A 19,654-nucleotide genomic window follows, 5' to 3' on the forward strand; every position below is an offset into this window, starting at 1 on the left:
GAATTTTCCTAGTGTGATTCAAAAATATTCTAGAATTCCGGATTGAATGAAAGGCAATACCATTTTGAGAGCTTTTGAAGAAAATGTCATGAAACAAATCAGTAGAAATAGTTACCTAAATTCAGGAAAGTTTCCTGAGACAAATTTTGTTCTGTTAAACTTTGGCTCATGGGAGATGACTGACTAAAATGGATTAGCCTGCTGTAGGGAAAGATCTCAAGCAACTCATTATGGGAGATGGAGAGAGAGTGCAAACTAGAGGTCTGCTGGGAAGCACATAAGCTTTAGGTGGTGGCGGTGATGTTTTTGCTGTGACATCTTTCCTGCTTTGCATTGTAGATGAAATAAACTTAGAAAGGAGACTGCAGGGTGGAGAGCATGGAGTTTTGGGCAAAGAAGCCCTGCCATCACCTTTGATGACCATGAAAGCAGAACTGGAGATTAACATTCTGAACAGAAAGACGATGGGGGAGGAACGCAAATACTGGCTAGATAATTTTGAACACGCAACCCAACATTCCGCCCTGATGGGAAATAACAGATGAGCCCCAAACCAAAGTCCTAAAACCGAAAAGCGGTAGATAGAGCCGTTTGGGAATGTGCAGTGAGCATCCTTGGTGTTGGGGAAAGTTTGGCTCTCCACGAACAGAACAGCTGTGTAGCTGACCTGGAAATGAAGGGGCGACTGGCTTTCAAGTGTCAGGCCGTCTCTATTCTTAGAGCTCAACTAGAGGACAGAAGATGTGGATGAAACCGCGCCCTTGATGTGGCGGGGCATAAAACCCATGCTGGGACCTGACGCTGTCGTCCTTGCATCAGAATAAACCGTTCATTTCTGCCTGTGGTGACTAACAATGCTGACATGCTCACAAAATAATGTGAAGCATATGGATCGCAAGTGTTTTGAAGTAAAAACTTCTCTAAAGATTTATTTAGGTTCCTTAATTACAGAGTGGTTTGGAGGACTGGCGTGTGGTTCCAGTTTATAGTTATAAATGTTGGCCTTGGTGCTGGGTCCATGCTGATGTTGCCAGAGAGAAAAAGAACGAGACCGGGAGCAGGGCTTGTGTCCTTGATGGCCTGCCCCCCTTGGTCATCGTTTCAAATAAGTCAAGTCATGATCTGAGTTTATACATCATAAGTGTATGATCACAGGTGTACTGTGCTGGGGATGGGCGTGTCAGAGGCCTAAGCCAGTTTTTCCCGTGCTTATGTACCTCAGTTGGTGTATTTTCGAGGCACTTTGAACTCAGTGGCTGTCTAGAATCTTGAAAGAATAACTATCCCTTTTCACCTTTATCTTATATGAAAATATACTCTGTTAGATGAATCAAGCCCAGTCTGGGGGACAGCAGTTAAGTATTTCTGTCTGGACAGACAAGAAAAAAAACCTAAGTGTTTAACTTAAGTGTTTTGATGTGAAAGAAACGCATGGCAGGGTCCCTTGGTGATCTTCTAAAGCCTCGTGTGTGTGTGTGTGAGTGCGCGTGCGCGGCATACACATGCACACACACAATCCTATATCATTATTCATGTTAGCAGTAATTTTGCATCATTTGGGATCTGTGAATGGTGTAGTATATAAAACTAACTTGCAGTCTTAGGAGCATAGGAGAGGTGTATGTTAACCCATGAAGTCAGTGCATATGGATTTGGAAAAGTTCACTTGTAGTTGCCGTGATGTGTTTTCCTGCATTTCTTGCCAATGAGGATAATGACAGTGTCATCTCTGCACTGTTGTCTGGAGGTGCGAGGAACAGGAAGGGGAGGGAGACTGATAAGAAATGGAAGCACTGGTTTTCTTTCTTGCAGGAAGGTCATGAGAAGAAATGAATTTCCTGATTACCATTCTGTGGGGCTCACTCCAGTAGTGACTTTGTCAATACTTGGCGAGAATTCACTCGTTCATTCTTTCGTATTTTGGTATTGGCGGTGTCTTATGTTTATAACTGTGCAGGATGGCACAGAGATGAATTAGACAGAAAGGCTGTGCCCTAGAGGAGCTTACCTTCTGGTAAGGGATAAGAAGATGTGTACATAACTAATTGTAACACAAAGATTTCACACGTTTATTTAGGACTTTACAACACTTAAAGAGCTTTTATATAGCCTTCTCAGCTAAAGTATGTGGCTCCATTCTCCAATTTGTACGTGAAGAAACTGCTGTTTGGCCAGGGTGAGGGACTTGCTCAAGGTCAGGCAGGTGGTAAGCTGTGGGTCTGGGGCCTAGAGAATCCTACCCAGGGTGTCTTCTCCTCCCACAGTCACTGTGTTTTTCACTTTCCCTGGTATGCGTGGTGCACACGGGAGCATGCCTGTTTTCACCTGGGGGCATCAGAGAACATGAGAGAAGGATGCTGATTGGTCTTGGGGGGTGAACAAGGTGCTGGTTAGATAGGGAATGGCTGAGAGGGATTTGAGGGGTGAGTAAGACCTTGCTGGGCAGAAGGAGATCACCATGCACTGGTCACAGAAACAGGCTAAAGCCACCTGCTACTCAAAAAAAGTCCCTTGTGCCAGATATTTCCATTCTTTTTTCTTATTCATACATTGATTCGGCAAATGCATTTAGAGTATACTTATGGACAAGGCATTGGATTCATTGAAATCACGGTTTAAGAATAAGGCTCGTGGTGGCTCTTTGAGGGCTCCGCAGTAGTCCAGCCGGAAGATAAGATCACAGATAGTCCTAGGAGGATGTGACAAGAGGGGAAGAATGTGGTACGTGGTATTTCTGGGTGCAAGTTACAACTTTCCTGGGAAAGGAATCACAGACGCATCAAGTCACGTCTCAGTCTGAGTTGGATCATTTTTCTTTAAGGAGGCTAACACTTCATAGAACGGTTTTAAGGGTCAAATCTGATTGTGAATATGCGAGCGCCTCATCCTGGCACATCGAAGGTGCTCAGTAAATTGTCAGTATTAATGGTATGACACACTTTCTCAAGAAAAACCAAAGTCATTGATTGAAAGGCTGTCTGTGGTTTGGTTAGCCAAATTTAAACCCTCCCTGGAGCCTAGCCCTTCACTGGCCTCCTGGTCTCCAGATTGGTCTCCTGTGCACTCTTGTGGCCTGGTCCCAAATGCAGAGGCGGTATATCCGGGTGGTCAGGAGCGGGGCTCAGATCTGGCTCCACTGTGTCCCACTGGCCGTGTGACCTTGGTATGTCACGTCTTCCATGCCACAGTTTCATCATCTGGAGTGGGATTAGTAATAATTTATTCGTAGTAGTTTTGTTGTGAGATTTAAAATGGTTAAAGAGGAAGGGCTTGGGACAGTGCTGGTAAATGTTGCTATTTTTAGCTCTCATTACTATCTACTTCTTATCCAGTCCTGCCACTCTCCTGCTTACAGTCCTGGAGTGTAGCTCCCTATCATCTCTGTTCTAATTTGGAGTCTGCCCATCTCTCTCTCTACCTTGTCACTCATCCGTCCCTTCCTTAGGCTTTGCCTTCCAGTAGCAAGAACTGCTCATAACCCCCCTCCCCCACCCCGTCTAGGTTATTTTGTCTTTTGCTTTGTTCCCTAAAAGCCCTTAGTCTTGCTACTATATTCTTGAGGACTGGTTTTTCTACCCCTGAAGATTGTGCAGCTCCATTCCCCATCCCCTGAGGCCTCTGTCTTGTTCTGCAACGTTTGCACATATCTTTCTCATTGCTTTTAACTTGCTGGGTTGCTGTTTTCTGTTTCTCTCTCTCTCCCCTGCCTTTGACTGAGAATTCCTGAGACACGGTTGAGTCTAACTTATCTTTACATTTCCAGCATGTTCTTTACACAAGGTAGATTCTCGATAAGTACTCGTTGATAAATGAATTAGAAGAGGGACTTTACCTATTTTAAACACAGTACCATATTGTCAAAATTATTTTTCAGTTAGCTAGAGGGGGCACATTTTACCTTGTTTGTAGATTTCGAGGCAGGGAAGATCAACCGGAGGACTGACTTGGTCCTCGATAGGGGGCCCTTTGTCATCACAGGGCCCAGTGAGGAGCTTGAGGGCCTGGGACTGGACAAGACCCCGGGCAGACGTGTGATACCTCTGGCCTCTGGTGGGTGGTTAGCTTCACTTATGTGTCTGGGAAGGCAGTAGTTCTGTCTTTAGCTTAATGATGCTAATACCAGCGATTTGGTATTTGATAACGTTTTTCTAATGTTCGAAAAAATTTTTTTCTTGTTGTTTTGAAACGAGTGTATTGTTCTGAAAACCTCTACATCGTCCAGTTTTGGGCATGTGATGTGACATTTTCTCCTTGGTTCTCTGAATTGTCCAAATTTTAATACAGTGAACCTTAAGTATCACATGTGGGTTAAATAAAGCAAATCTAAAGAGTACAGTAAATTGGTACCATTTTGTTTACTAGAGAATTCGAAGGAAAAGGTAACATGGGCCACAATGATGGATGGGTTTATTTTTTCCTTTAAGAATTTGAAGAAAATAAAATCTGATGTCTCAGCTTCCTATCTAAAGCATATCAGTGTCCTTTAAAGAGCCTGTGGCTGCATCTGATAAACACATGATAATGAGCTGAATTTTAAGGACTTTTCTCCCATTATCCCCTGCAGCTTCGCCCTGTCAGATGAAGCATACAGATCCCTGAGAGATCAAGATAAGGACCAATGTATTCTCATTACTGGGGAGAGCGGAGCAGGAAAAACAGGTAAGGCCAGACCTGGACAACCTTCCTTTCTCCTCTCTAGAAGGTAAATGCGGCACAGATGATGTTCGAGCAGAGGGTGGGGCTCATTAGCATGAAGCTGCACAGGGCCACTGTGATGGCTCCTTTGCAGGAGGCTGCTGATTAGGATCATGGACTGTTCTCTGGGAAGGACTTAACATCTCTCACTTGAAGAAACGGGTAACTGTCAAAGGGATTTCAACCAGTATGGGAGTCTATTTCTGGATTCCGAATCTACTTCAAGGTCTTTTACCTTTCCTCCAAGGCCCCAGACCTTTGAGGTCTTACCACTTCTTTGATGAATGACAGATTGTTTGGGCTTTGAGAGGCCACAGGCACATCTTACCTCTGCTAAAGAGTGAGGAGGGAATATACCAGAAAAATGCTTAATTTTACTCTAAAGACTTTGAAGCCTAAGGAATTGAGATTTTCTATATATTTTTAGATAGGCTAGCAACCTCCCCGTAACACAAACCCTTGAATGGAGAGATTATGCTTTTTTTCTTGTGCTTTTAATAAAAACAATTCGTGTGATTGATGATGCTTTTGAGTGAAAAAATGATTTTACACATGATGCCCAGCTAACCTGGAAAAAATTTAGAAGAGCTGTGCTCTGTGAGTCCAGACTTGGGCAGGTTAAAACCACTGTTGTCAGTGAGTTTCTTTGATGGAACTGATAAGTCCCTGAAGGAGGAGGATGATGAGGGAGATGGTATTTTCACAGCCATTTTATCTGTAAAATGTTCTTGTTTTATACACAAGACTCTGATGATTCTACTAGTTTGCTAAAAAGGGGTTTAAACATTTCTACTTTGCTTGGCTATTAAGTGATCAGATTAGCATACTTTGAGTCTCTGATTATTAAGAGAAGAAAATTGCCCATGGTTATTTCAGTCATCTGACCGAAATGGATATTTTGTTCATAAGCCCCTCCTAAAATTTGTGCCTTTGAAGTCTTATTGACTGACATGTAAGAATGGAAAGTAACAGGGGCGCCTGAGTGGCTCAGTTGGTTAAGTGTCTGCCTTTGGCTTTTGGCTCAGTCATGATCCTGGAGTCCTGGGATTGAGCCCAGTGTTGGGCTCCCTGCTCAGTGGGGACTCTGCTTCTCCCTCTCCCGCTGCCCCACCCCGTTTGTGCTCACTTGCTCTCTCTCAAATAAATAAATAAAATCTTAAAAAAAAAAAAAAGAATGGAAAGTAACAGAAAGCATAGTCTCATATTGGAAGGGATTGTAGTTGTACATTGCCTACTGTAGGGTCCTTCCCATAGAACAGCCAGACTCCCTTCTTTTGTAGTGATGGAGGGCTCACTGCTTTGGAAAGCCGACTGCTACATTTGCCATACAGGTTCAGCTAACACAAGTTCTTTCTTACCTAGAGTTGGATTCTGCCTCTACCTAGTGGTCTTACCTCTGCAGTCTGGAACCTTATCCAGTTAGTGTACTTTCTTTTCTATGGGGCAGTCACTCAGTTATTTGAAGTCATCCATTGTGTCTCCCTAGGGCTAAACATCCCTTGTCTTCACAAATTTCCCATGTAATGCACATTCATTTATTCATTCATCCAGGAAATAATTTTTTTCTAAGATTTATGTATTTATTTTAGAGGGGTAGGGAGGGGCAGGAGGAGAGAATCCTCAAGCAGACTTCCCGACACGGGGCCCAGTCCCAGGACCGCGAGACCATGACCTGAGCCAAAACCAATTCAGCCACTCTACCGGCTGAGCCACCCATGAGCCCCTGGGAAATAATTTTTGAGTACCAGTAGGAATACTAATATAAGGTGAAAGGTACTGTGCTAAGTACTAGTGATACATTGGTGAACCAGACGCCATCCTGGTCCTTATAGAATTTGTAAACTAGTGGAGGAGATAGACAATAGCTCTGTGTTTTATATACATGTACATAGTATATGTACTAAATATACACATATACATATATTGTATGTATGCATGTATACATATAGTCTATATACAAAATGTTAAGTGCAGTGAAGCAAAAGTAGAGGGTGCTTTTAAGAGCATTTAATAGGAGGATTAGATCTCATTCTCCAATCCCTCACTATCATGGTCCTATTATTCTGGAATAGTCCCATTTTGTCTATACGCTTCACAAAATTACATCCCAAGAAGAGAGAGAGATAAAATAAATACTTCAAGTTTGGTCTTGGTTATAGTGGAACTATTCCCCCTTTTAATATGGCTACCAGGCTTCTGTTAATATAACACATGTATGGAATCATACCAGTCTTTTCAAGCAAGATATTGTAGGTTTTGTTTTTGTTTTTTTTTTTTAAAGATTTTATTTATTTACTTATTAGAGAGCGAGCGAGAGAGAAACAGCATGAGAGGGGCGAGGGTCAGAGGGAGAAGCAGGCTCCCCGCTGAGCCGGGAGCCCGATGTGGGACTCGATCCCAGGACCCTGGGATCATGACCTGAGCTGAAGGCAGTTGCTTAACCAACTGAGCCACCCAGGCGCCCGATATTGTAGGTTTTTTGAATCCACTTCTGTTAGGTCAGATATGCTCAATCTAGTATTGTCCATCAAAGTTATTGTAAGCTTAAATGTAGAATCTTTTATTTATTTTTATAAATTTTAGACCACTGTTAAAGCCGCTTGTGAAACTGACAAATTCTGATTCTGTTCCCTCCCGTAGAACCACTGTTGTAGCCATTGGGTAATAACAGTAGCTACCCTGCATAAGTACACATTGTGCTGGGCATTGTGCTTTAGCATATTACATGCGTAAGTATTCTTCTTACCCCCATTTTTATCATGGGGAAATTGAGCCACAGAGAGGTTAACCAACTTGTCCAAACTTCCCAGTGAGAAAGTGACAGAGCTGGGATTTTGAACACAGGTATATATAAAGCTCTAGAGTCCCCACTTATCTTAGTCAGTTCAGCCTGATTTAACAAAATGCCGTAGACCTGGGTGGCTTAAACAACAGATATTTATTTCTCATAGTCCTGGAGGCTGGGAAGTCCAATATCAAAGTGCTTGCTGATTTGGTTCCTGGTGAAAACCTTCTATCTGTGTTGCACATGGGAGAGATAGAGATAGAGACAGAGAGAGAGATAGAGACAGAGAGAGGATGAGTGAGAGTGAGATAAGCACACTAATCCCATCACTGGAAGTTTGTGAGTTTTTGAGGAACCTCTGTACTGTCCTCCATGGTGGTCGTACCAATTTACATTCCCACCAACAGTGCACAGGGCTTTCCTTTTCACCACATTTTCTCCAGCGCTTGTTACCTCTTGCTTTTCTTGATAATAGCCATTCTGACAAGTACCAGGTTGTTATTTTGAATTGCATTTCCCTGATGATATGGAGCACATCCTCAGGTACCTGTTAGCCATTTCCGTGTCTTATTTGGAAAAATACCTATTCAAGTCCTTTGCTTATTTTTACATCAGATTATTATTAGTATTTATTGCTATTGAGTTGTATGAGTTACGTATTGACTGTTTATCAGATACATGACTTGTCAAGTATTTCCTGCATTTTGTAGGTTGCCTTTCCATTTATTGATTGTTTCTTTGGCTCTACAGAGCTTTTTAGTTTGATGCAGTCCCACTTGTTACTTATGGTGTTTATACTTCGCATGTCATAGCCAAGAAATCATTGCTAAGACCAATGTCAAAGAACTTTTGCCTTATGTTTTCTTTTAGGATTTTTTATGGCTTCAGGTTTTAGAGTTAGGTCTTTAATCCATTTTGAGTTACTTTTTGTGAGTGGTATAAGATAGGGTTCAGATTTATTTTGCATGTGAATATCCTATTTTGCCAACACCATTTATTGAAAAGACTGTCTTTTCCCTATTGAGTATTCTTGGCTCCCTTGTGAAATATTAGTTGACTGCATATGCACGGTTTTATTTCTGGGCTCCTCTGTTCTGTTTTTTTGGTCTATGTATCTATTTTTATGCAAGTACCATACTATTTACTATAGCTTTGTAGTGGTTTGAAATCAGGAATTATAGTGCTTCTAGGTTTATTCTTCTTTCTGAAGATTGCTTTGGCTGTTTGCAGTCTCTTTGTAGTTCTGTATAAATCTTAGGATTCTTTTTTTCTTTTTCTGTGAAAAATGCCATTGGAATTTTGATAGGGATTACATTGAATCTATAGATTATTTTGGGTAGTATGGACATTTTAATACCATAAATTCTTTCGATCTATGAACATAGGGTATTTTTCCATTTATTTGTGTCTTTAATTTTCTTTCATGAGTGTCTTATGAGATCTTTCACCTCCTTGGTTAAGTTTTTCCTAAGTATTTTATTGTTTTTGATGTTATTGTGAATAGGATTGTTTTATTTCTTTTTCAGATACTTTGTTGTTAGTATAAAGAAACACAACTGATTTTGTATGTTTATCTTGTATCCTGCAACTTCATTGAATTAGTTTATTGGTTCTAACAGTTCTTTTGGTGGCATCTTCAGAGTTTTCTATATGTAAGATCATGTCCTCTACAGAGACAATTTTACTTCTTTCTGATTCTGGTGTCTTTTATTTCTTTTCCTTGCATAATTGCTCTAGCTTCCACTACCATGTCGAATAGGAGTGGTGAGAGTGGGCAACTTTGTCCTGTTCCTCATCTTAGAGGAAAAGCTCTCAACCTTTCACCATTGAGTATGATGTCAGCTGTGGGCTTGTCATTTATGTCCTTTTCTATGTTGAGGTACGTTCCTTCTATACCCAATCAGTTGCGAGTTTTTATCTTGAAAGGATTTTAAATTTCATCAAATGCCTTTTTGCATCTATTGAGATGGTCATAATTTATCTTTTATTCTGTTAATGTGATGTATCACTTTTATTGATTTGCACATGTTAAACCATCCTTGCATCTTAGGGATAATATCACTTGATCATGGAGTATGATCCTTTTTTTTTTTTTTTTTAAGATTTATTTATTTTGAGAGAGAGCGGTTGATTGTGTGAGTGGGGGGAGGGGCAGAAGGAGAGGGAGAGAATCCAGAAGCAAGACTTCCCACTGAGCATGCAGCCTGATGCAGGGCTTGATCCCAGGACCCTGAGATCATGACCTTAGCCAAAATCAAGAGTGGGATGCTCAACTGACTGAGCCACCCAGGCACCCCAGTGTATGATCCTAAAAGTCTTTGAATTCAGTTTGGTAGTATTTTTTGAGAATTTTAGCATCTTTTTTCATCAGGGATATTGATCTGTAGTTTTCTTGTAGTATCTTTATCTGGCTTTGGTATCAGGGTAAGTTTGGCTTTATAAAATGAGTTTGGAAGTGTTACCTCTTCTTCAGTGTTTTGGAAGAGTGAGAGGGATTGGTGTTAATTCTCCCCTAAATGTTTGGTAGAATTCAACAGTGAAACCATCTAATTTTGGGTTTTTCTTTTTGGGGAGGTTTTTGATTATTGATTCAATCTTACTTGTTACTGTTCTGTTTACCACAGTTCAGTCTTGGTAGTTTGTATGTTTCTAGGAATTTATCCATTTCTTCTAGGTTGTCCAATTTGTTGGCATGTAATTGTTCATAGTAGCCTCTTAAGGGTCTTTGTATTTATATGGTATTTGTTGAATGTCTCCTCTTTCATTTATAATTTTATTTATTTGAGACCTCTCTTTTTTCTTGGTTAGTTTAAAGGTTTGTCAGTTTGGTTTATCTTTTCAAAGAACCATCTCTTAGTTTTATTAATCTTTTCTGTCATTTTCCAGTTCTATGTTTCATTTACTTCTAATTGATATTGTTTCCTTCTTTCTGCTAACTTTGAGCTTAGTTTGTTACTCTTTTTTCGTTCCTTGAGGTGTAATATTAGGTTTGTTTGAGATCTTTCTTTATTCTTGATGTATACATTTGTGACTATAAACTTTCCTCCTAAAAGTTGAATCTTCTAAGTTTTGATACATTGTTTTTCCATTTTCATTTGTCTCAAGATACTTTTGTATAAACATTTTAATGGTTTCTATTGCACTAAAATAAATGTCAAGTCCATTGTGCTTGCTATATAAGATTCTGTGTGATCTAGTCCCTACCTACTTCTGCACCTCTCTCTCTTGCTTTTCTCCTTTTCAATAATTGCAGCTTGTGCTACTTTTCATTAAAAGTTTTGCTCTCTATTATATATAGACATATAAAACTATATATAGTTTCCTATCCCTTTTCAGATCATTCATCTGAATCTCTGGGTATGGGCTCTAAACCTCTGTTTGCTCAGAAATTTGTGACATCTTTAGCCATTCAGAACTCTCTCTTTAAAAGGACACTGGTGTCTTGCGAGAAAGTTTTTGCCTCTCTTCTGTCACTAACCAGTTCTTTCTTATGAAACAATTAAATTCTTAGAAGTAGTACAGCTTCTTGTTACTTTCCAGGTTGACCAATGGAAATGTTGCAAGGCAAGTTAAAAACTATGTCTCTTGACAGGAGGCATTTGTACAGGTGTATCTCATGCCCCCCCACTCCTTACCTCGATCCTTTTGACTGTATCTACAAGCCTAGTCACTTCATACCTTTCTTTTCATTTAAGCATGAGGGAGGAAGAGATGAAATTATTCCTATGGCTATTAATTTTTTTAGGTTTTTACTAATTCTTCATCATGACTAAAGATACATTTTTTGAGAGTCTGATTGTATCACTTTGTTCCTAAGTGAGTCATCAGAAGTGGGTTGTGGTCACTGGCTTGACTGGTGTTGGCCATGTCTTCATCTCCTCTGGAACATACATTCCAAGAAGACAACACATCCACTAATGAGCCATGTCAGCGCGTGACCACCTCCTTCTCAGAGAGTTCTAAATCACACTGCCCCCTCCTGCAGTGAGATTCCATCTCCCGGTGGGTTCACGTGTCTTTCTTATTGAAAAGCTAAGTGGAGGTTGATGGTACTGGGTTGGTGTTCAATCTTTTCCAAGAAAAACAAAAGCACCTCATTCCTCTGGTAGAAATCTAGTGGGATGGAGTTCATTCTTCTGTTCTGTAGTTTTTCTCTTCTCTTGATATTTTGTTATGTAATAACTTGTCCTTTGGGTTTCAGTATCCCACTCACCACTTGGAATCCTTTTCTCCCTATCATCCTCCCCAGATTTTGTCCTTCCTAGGATCCCTTTGCCCTCTGTCATAAGAACGGACAGCTGCTTCTTGGCCTTTGCTTTTTTCCCTCTGGTAGGGCTGTTCTATTTACAGCACACAAGGTGAGGTGCTGCTTCAGGTGGGAAGCTGGAGGAGGGTACCATAGCCATTCTCAAGCAGTGCTTCTCAAACCTTCCACCGTGAAACACTCGTTTCTCTCCTCCCCAAATCTGTTCCTGACTGATATCAGAAAAATGAAATAAAAGAAGACATAGAAGAACCAATCTCTAATTGTTTTTCATTTAAAGAGACAAAATAAAAGACCAAATTGCTATAAAAACTTATAAAAGCCTATTCTCATGGGTAGACTGGGAATAGTCCATGGACCTACCAACTTTGAATAGTGATGGTTTTTGGATCATACTTTGAATAGCACTGCCTAGAGGTCATTTGATGCATTTGTCTTATTTTTGAGCTAGTGTGATTCCTGGATCTTGTGATCTTCAGCTGTCCATTGTCATTAAACCTCCTAGTGCTGGGAGGTGGACCCTAGTCCTGAGTGAGAGCTGCTGTTTTAAAATATCCACTCAACTACACTCTTTGGTAGCTGCTAATAAGCTCTTCCTTTTCATTTACAGATCCCAACAGCATCTCCTACATCTCTGTCCCCAGGGACATTTAGTGCTTCACTTACTGATTCATCTTTTTCTACTTTTCTTTCACTTTGCAAGGAGTGGTACAAAAATTGCCTCAAAATTTATTATGGTTTTAGTTGTCATTACACTATCCATCTGAGTAAAGCATAGAATTTATGTGTTGATTAATGTCTCTGGTTCATGGAGATTACTTACGGGAAAATGAAATGATGGAAAATAATACACAGATTGTAGCATGGTAGTGTGAGGAGTTTGGAGATGGGGTTTTATCAGTTCTGTGGGGAAGAGGGATGCCAGGGCACTTTTGAAATGCCCCATTATCTTGACCACTGAAATTGTTTTTGAGTACACATCGTTATTAAAGATTTTGTTGGTAATTAAATGAAAGAAGAAGAGAACTAACATTTATGGAGGGCCTAGAATGTGCTGTAGAGTTTATGCACAGTATGTCTTTTCGGTAAGAATCTTTACTTGATAGCTTATACAGGACTACCCTGCAGTATTAGAGGGCTTATTTTACAAGAAGTAATTAATTTAATGAGGTTGTAAACCCCCTTGGCGGTTGATGATGTTATTGGCCTTAAGCAGTGGAGATATTCTTATGCTGCACGGTTATATAATGTGGGCACTCAGGGAGAGGCGTGAACTGTTTGAGTCCTTTGGGGTCCTATTTAATTCATTACTGCTGTGCTAAATAAAAAATTCATCATGCCTCATAAAAGTGCCCAAGTATTTCTAGGCAGTGAACTCAGAATTCACTACTGTGAATACAGCTAGTTTGTGGAGAATCATTCAAGAGCTGATGGGGGCAGGGGACGTAGAACGTGAAGGAACCATCATAACTACATTGTTTCAAAGACATTACAATAAATCTGTGGGCCTAAGAAGATGATCCTGACATAAGAAAACAGCATAAATCATTTGGTTTCTAATTTTACAGTTACATCAGTTTCTAGGAACTCTCCAACCATCTGCTAGGAGAGTTATGAAGCCTGCCTTGCTCATTAAGACTTTTGGTTCTGAACCCCAAATGACCTTGTACGACTTTACATCTCCTTACGGAGGTGTCCCAGGGAGGCAGAACAGCTAAGCAGACTGAAGCCCAAAATATAGTGAGCTTTTGTTTTGTTTCTTCCCCATGTGAGAAAGGCCTCTCTTGATCCACATGTTTTATATTCATTATCAGAGATCTCGTGGCCAAACTTTCTGAAGCAGAGCAACTTGTATATAGCGTTGTATTTCAGTAAAAACACTGCCCGTCATGACTCCTCTTAGAGGAAAAGCTGTATTGCTCAACGCGAGACCCAGGCTCTTTGTACCACAACTGGAACAGTTTGAGGCCACCTGTCTGGTTAGTTTGGATATGCTGCAGCTGGCTTACTGTACAGCCTTGCAGACTCGTGGCTGCTAAAAAGGGTGTTCCTCTATGTTGCAGAATCTGTCTTTCATTGTACACAGAGGTGGCCTGATTGATTGAGGTAGTCTTACTCTTTAGGTCACTGGACCGTGAGACCTATGTAAGCTCAGTCTCTAGAAAAACTTGGATTTTTTTTCTTTTTTTAGATTTTATTTATTTATTTCGGGGGGAGGAGCACAAGCACAGGGAGGGACAGAGGGAGAGGGAAGAAGCAGACTCCCCGCTGAGCAGGGAGCCCGATGCGGGACTCGATCCCAGGACCCTGGGATCATGACCTGAGCTGAAGGCAGACGCTTAACCAAACTGAGCCACCCAGGTGCCCGGAAAAACTTGGATATTTTAACCAAGGAGATAGAGAAGTATAGAAGCAGATAAATATATCAGTATATGTGTGTGTGGAAATGTGTGGCTCTGTTTGCTTTATGACATATATGTGTGTTATGTGATCTATACGTGACATGCATGGTGTTGCATGTACTATGAATGCATACATGGATACCTATTAACTCCTGGATAAATTACGAGAAGTTCTGTGAAGAAAACTCGAATAAGCCTTGCTTGTATCCATACGTTTTTGGTTTTTTTTTTGTTCCTGATACCATGATTGAATCCATGGGAGCCTGCTCAGTTAACATGCACAGGTTTTGCAATTTTAGCAGCAAGATTCCCATCCTGCTGTCCTGATGAGCGCAAATGTCTTTCACTGAAATGTTTTTCCTTTCTCATCCACCTACTACTACTTTGCCGTGCTTTCTTTCATAAAAAAAATTATTACGTAATTATATGATTATGTAACAATTGCATAATAACAGATGATATATATTGTTCACAGTCTTTTACAAGGTACCAGAGAATACAGAGTTAAATTCTCATTTTTTCCTTATCAGGAATATAAAATGCCCAGAATCTCTATCTTCTGTAACCCCTTTCGTTGATATGAATCTGATCCAGATATTCAGATTTAGAAGTATTTTGTGACAGGCCATTTGCCCATTAGTGCAGAATATCTGTTCAACCCTAGATGTCCTACCATTTTCTGGTGAGAAGAGACTTTCCTTCGAAGACTTAATATTATGTTTGTCTGACTGTTGATGAATTTTAGGATTCAAGTTACATTCAAACATATATATGTACATAAATTTACATATGTGAAGTATCTACGGGTGAGAGAAAACGATGAACTAAGAATTGATTCTAAGCAAATGCTGTTATGTTTTGCCAGTTTTAAATGCCAGTGTTTTTAGGTCTAAAATAGTTGTGCTTTTCAGAGTTTTGTGTATACATGAAGAGTATACCTTTTTGTCTCAAGTAGAATCATTTTCTATTTTTACAATGTACATGAAAGACATTGTCATTGAAGAGTATGATTACTGGATTAAAGTATCCACGGTCTGTTCAAGAGTGTTGTTTTGGAAAATGCTTATAATTGTATACCGTGATTGCCAAGGTCATGTTTAGTTGGTTTCTGTAACAATCTACATAATCCAAAAACTGGACTTTGAGATATGGAAGATGATAATTCTTGATTCTTAGAAATATATTTCATTCATAGAGGTTATTACATGAAGTTTTGATTTGGATAAATATCTAAGTACTTGAATGAAGATACAAATTTATTTGAACTTTAGTACAGAAGGGCCAAAAGGAAATGAAGCAGAAAGCTTCATGAGATAATCTTATTTCCTGTTTTCAGCATGGTGAAATATTACAAGAACAGTCTTCTAAACTATGTTGGACCTTGCAACATATCCTTACTGTTCTACTTATTTCTCTGAAGTAGTATTTCATGAGCTGCTTAAGTTAAAGATCAAGTATTATGTCAAGAAAAAATATTATAAGAGTTGTCTCTTTTAGATAATGAGACTGTTTAAAGAAAACTACTCTTAATCCCGGCTTCCAGAAATGAATTATCAAAATGAATCCAGGATTAGATTTCCTGAAGATAGTGAAGAATTGAATATACAAACTTTTTAACAATTTAGGAATAAGTATCCTTGAACTATATTTAAAAATTATATTTGAATTACTTAAATAGATTTTAAGGTTAATAAAAGTCATTCCTAATTTCAATTAAGTTAAGTCCTCTTTCTATCTCAATAGTTATTGGGTTTATACGCAGTTTAACAACCAGATGTAAGTTCAATCCAAATTCCAAAAGATCTGCTCCTTGTACCATTTTTAAACAGATTTGACCCTGAGAAAACTTGATTCTTTTCATACTGGCCATTAAAAAGTCTCTGAGACCAAATCAACAGCCGCCAGAGAATTTTGATTCTTGGTTGATTCCTGCCCCCCACCCCCACCCCAGCATTTTGTCCCTAAGAGTCCATCCTGGTCCAGAACTGGATTTCCAGAGAACTCGGTGTGGTCGTGTAGCTAAACTTGATGTTTGGCTACAGTGAGGTCCATAATCACTGGAATAAGCAAAACAGCTTGACCTGGACTTTTAATATTTATTGTCAGTTTACCTAAGAGGAAACTTACCTTTTCATCTAAAGTGTATGTGTGTGTGTGTGTGTGTGTATTTGCCACTATCTGAGACCGTCATTGTGCTTCTAAATGCTTTCAGTCTTGTCATAGTGTAATGGGTAGAAAGGCCAGAAATTCTTGTTAGGGATATAATAACATATGTGAGGGTAGAGGCGAGGATGGGGAGCGGAAGTACCAATGAGAAAGTGGAATGATGAGAAAGCAGGCCTGGAGGTGAGTTGCTTCAGAGGCCACACTGCTGAGTTGGGATGTGTGGGTAACTGAGGAGAGGTGGCCCAGCATTGGAGACCAGATAGCACAGGATGTCAGGAATTTCCTGGGAGGGCAGCCTCGCCTGAACTTGGAAGCCATAGAGCCTAGAAAGAAAGTATCCTGAAGTGACCGGAAGAAGAGTTCCAGCTCGGACCGATGGGTAGAGGGAATTGTGGCACCAGGAAGTCAAATGACATGTGATAGCATATAAACTCTTTGTCCATATATAATTCACCAGCTTTTAGATGCTGAAACCCTGAGAACAGTGGGAAATGTAGTTCAGAAACTTCACACAGTGGAAGGTGTGTGAAGGAACAGTGCCCTTTGGAGGAAGAGAATCACAGAGATGAAGAGATTGGCATTTCTCAGTTGCAGCCCCTAAAAGGAGACAATAGAAATCAGCCATCACAGACCACCAGAGAACCTGTGTGGACCCATTTTCACTACCCAGAAAGCACGTTGGAGGAAGACTTAACTGCAAGCATGGCAGAAATACCCAGTCTCCCACCTCATTTCTCAGGGTTCCATGAGATTGTTTGCTTTCCCTCTACCCTATTTGCTCCTGCCTCAGGCCTAGAGAACTTTGTGTGACCTGATATAGATTCTTGGTGCTCAGTGGCTTGTTAGTCAATGCTTTGGGGTTGTTCTAAAGTCCTAAAGCAAGTGCCAGGCAGTGTGCCCAAGGTGAATTCCGGTTGTTCATTTATTACTTCTTCGTTGTGGGCAGTGGGACTGGAAGCCACCTGTTGGTCTCTGTATGAGAAATGGCAGTGTTGAGATCTGCCCCCTTAAACCTGTGGGCAGGGGTATCATCACTCAGATCTGAGGAAGCCTTCCTGCTCTCAGACGGTGGCACTCGTGCGCAGACTTCAGAGAAAGCAAGACTTCTGATGAGTCTCCTTACCTCGGCCGCCCAAATGAAGGTGTGTGTTGAATTCTGCTGACAGTTAATAGTTGAGCCGTTCCCTGGTTATGGAAAATCAGAATGAGGACAGCTCAGTGAGAAACAGATTCCATGGCAAACCAGTCTGTGAAGTGTAGCATTCTCGAGCCTTTTCCAGAATTCCACCATGCATGTGATCCTCCAGGAAACCCTTTAAAAAGAAACCTATTTCACTTCATCTAATTCATTTAACTTCGGACATCATTTTCCCTGAATATCAATTAATATTCCTTGGAAGGCACTATTCAAAAGATCAGGTCCTAAGAAGCAGATGCTGAGAGAGGACACAGGCTGATAGACACCAAAGGATAAAACCACCAAAAACAAATCTTGCCCACCTTTGAGCTAAGAATTCTTTGTATGCTTCAGGTGGCCAGCTTCTTTTAGCAGCTTACCTTTCAGAGTTCCTGGTGAAACCTTTGAAAACAACTGTGCCCTATAAAAGCTAGCTTTCTTGTTACCAAATCCTTACATTAGTGGCTTAGTTTTTTAATTGAGTTGAAGAGTAACTAATTTAGTCTAGTTGTGAGCAAACTAGTTTGATTTAGAAACTATTTTTGAGGAGGACAGTTCTTTTAAACTTTAAAAATACTTTTGTAGCCTTTCGGCCGGAACTGCCATCTTCCAGTAATTCGCCAAAATGACCAACACAAAGGGAAAGAGGAGAGGTACCCGCTATATGTTCTCTAGACCTTTTAGAAAACATGGAGTTGTTCCTTTGGCCACATACATGCGAATCTATAAAAAAGGTGATATTGTGGACATCAAGGGAATGGGCTCTGTTCCAAAAGGAATGCCCCACAAATCTTACCATGGCAAAACTGGAAGAATCTACAAGGTCACCCAGCATGCTGATGGCATTTTTGTAAACAAACAAGTTAAGGGCAAGATTCTTGCCAAGAGAATTAATGTACGCATTGAGCATATTAAACACTCAAAGAGCCGAGACAGCTTCCTGAAGCGTGTGAAGGAAAATGATCAGAAAAAGAAGGAAGCCAAAGAGAAAGGTACTTGGGTTCAACTGAAGCGCCAGCCTGCCCCACCCAGAGAAGCACACTTTGTGAGAACCAATGGAAAGGAGCCCGAACTGCTGGAACCCATTCCCTATGAATTCATGGCATGATAAATGTAAAGAAAATAAAAGACCTCAAGACTGTAAAAATGTTTCTCTCAATTGAGTAGAAGTGTGGTGTCCTTTCCCCCCCAAAAATATTTAAAGCAAAAAATAAATAAATAAATAAATAAATAAATAAATAAATAAATAAATAAAATACTTTTGTAAAGCTACCCAGGTTACCAGGTTATTTTTGCCTTGAATTATCTGTGTATAATATTGTAATTATGTGTGAATGATTGCTTTAAGATAGTTCTCCTGACATGTTGTTGGCTCTATTACTCAGCAAATTTTTTTCATACTGGTGATAATCTTTAAGCACAATTCCTATTATATCTGAATTAAGGACATCATTGAAAAGAAAGCACAAATATTTTTTTTAATTTTTAGTTTTTTTGTTTTTATTTAAATTCCAGTTAACACACAGTATAATATTAGTTTTAGGTATAGAATTTAGTGATTTAGCACTTAGATACAATACCCGATGCTCATCATAACCAGTACGCTCCTTAATCCCTATCACCCATTTAACCCATCCCCCAACCCCCATGCCCTCTGGTGACCATCAGTTTGTTCTCTATAGTTAAAGAGTCTGGGGTGCCTGGGTGGCTCAGTCATTAAGCGTCTGCCTTCAGCTCAGGTCATGGTCCCAGGATCCTGGGATCGAGCCCCGCATTGGGCTCCCTGCTCAGCGGAGAGCCTACTTCTCCCTCTCCCACTCCCCCTGCTTGTGTTCCCTCTCTCACTGTCTGTCTCTGTCAAATAAATAAATAAAATCTTAAAAAAAGAGTCTGTTTCTTGGTTTGCCTATTTTTCCCTTCTCTGATCATTTGTTTTGTTTCTTAGATTCCACATACAAGTAAAATCATACAGTATTTTGTCTTTCCCTGACTGAAGTATTTCACTCAGCATAATACTCTCTAACTCCAGCCACATTATTGCAAAATGGATAGACTTGATTCTTTTTGATGGCTGAGTAATATTCCATTGGATATATTCACCACATCTTCTTTATCCATTCATCTGTCAGTGGACACTTGGGCTCTTTCCATAGTTTGGCTATTGT

The 19,654-nt window shown here is 40.1% G+C and overlaps 2 protein-coding genes across 3 annotated transcripts in view; both read left to right on the plus strand.

Moving 5' to 3' along the window:
- MYO1B (myosin IB) overlaps positions 1-19,654 on the plus strand; it is a 181,979-nt gene that overhangs the window by 84,462 nt on the left and 77,863 nt on the right. For both annotated transcript variants that reach the window (XM_021703211.1, XM_021703209.1), the window contains exon 4: positions 4,565-4,659. In XM_021703211.1, coding sequence (XP_021558886.1) covers positions 4,565-4,659 — 95 coding nt within the window. The remainder of the gene's footprint in view (positions 1-4,564; positions 4,660-19,654) is intronic.
- On the plus strand, positions 18,095-18,635 carry LOC110592253 (60S ribosomal protein L21-like). The gene has a single exon (XM_044913693.1). The coding sequence runs from the start codon at positions 18,115-18,117 to the stop codon at positions 18,595-18,597; it is 483 nt and encodes a 160-aa protein (XP_044769628.1). The 5' UTR covers positions 18,095-18,114; the 3' UTR covers positions 18,598-18,635.

The sequence above is a fragment of the Neomonachus schauinslandi genome, chromosome 3, assembly GCF_002201575.2.
Source record: "Neomonachus schauinslandi chromosome 3, ASM220157v2, whole genome shotgun sequence".
NCBI classification, from domain to species: domain Eukaryota; kingdom Metazoa; phylum Chordata; class Mammalia; order Carnivora; family Phocidae; genus Neomonachus; species Neomonachus schauinslandi.

Coding starts and splice junctions, on each gene's coding strand:
- LOC110592253 (XM_044913693.1), top strand. CDS start 18,115: ATGACCAACACAAAGGGAAAGAGGAGAGGTACCCGCTATATGTTCTCT.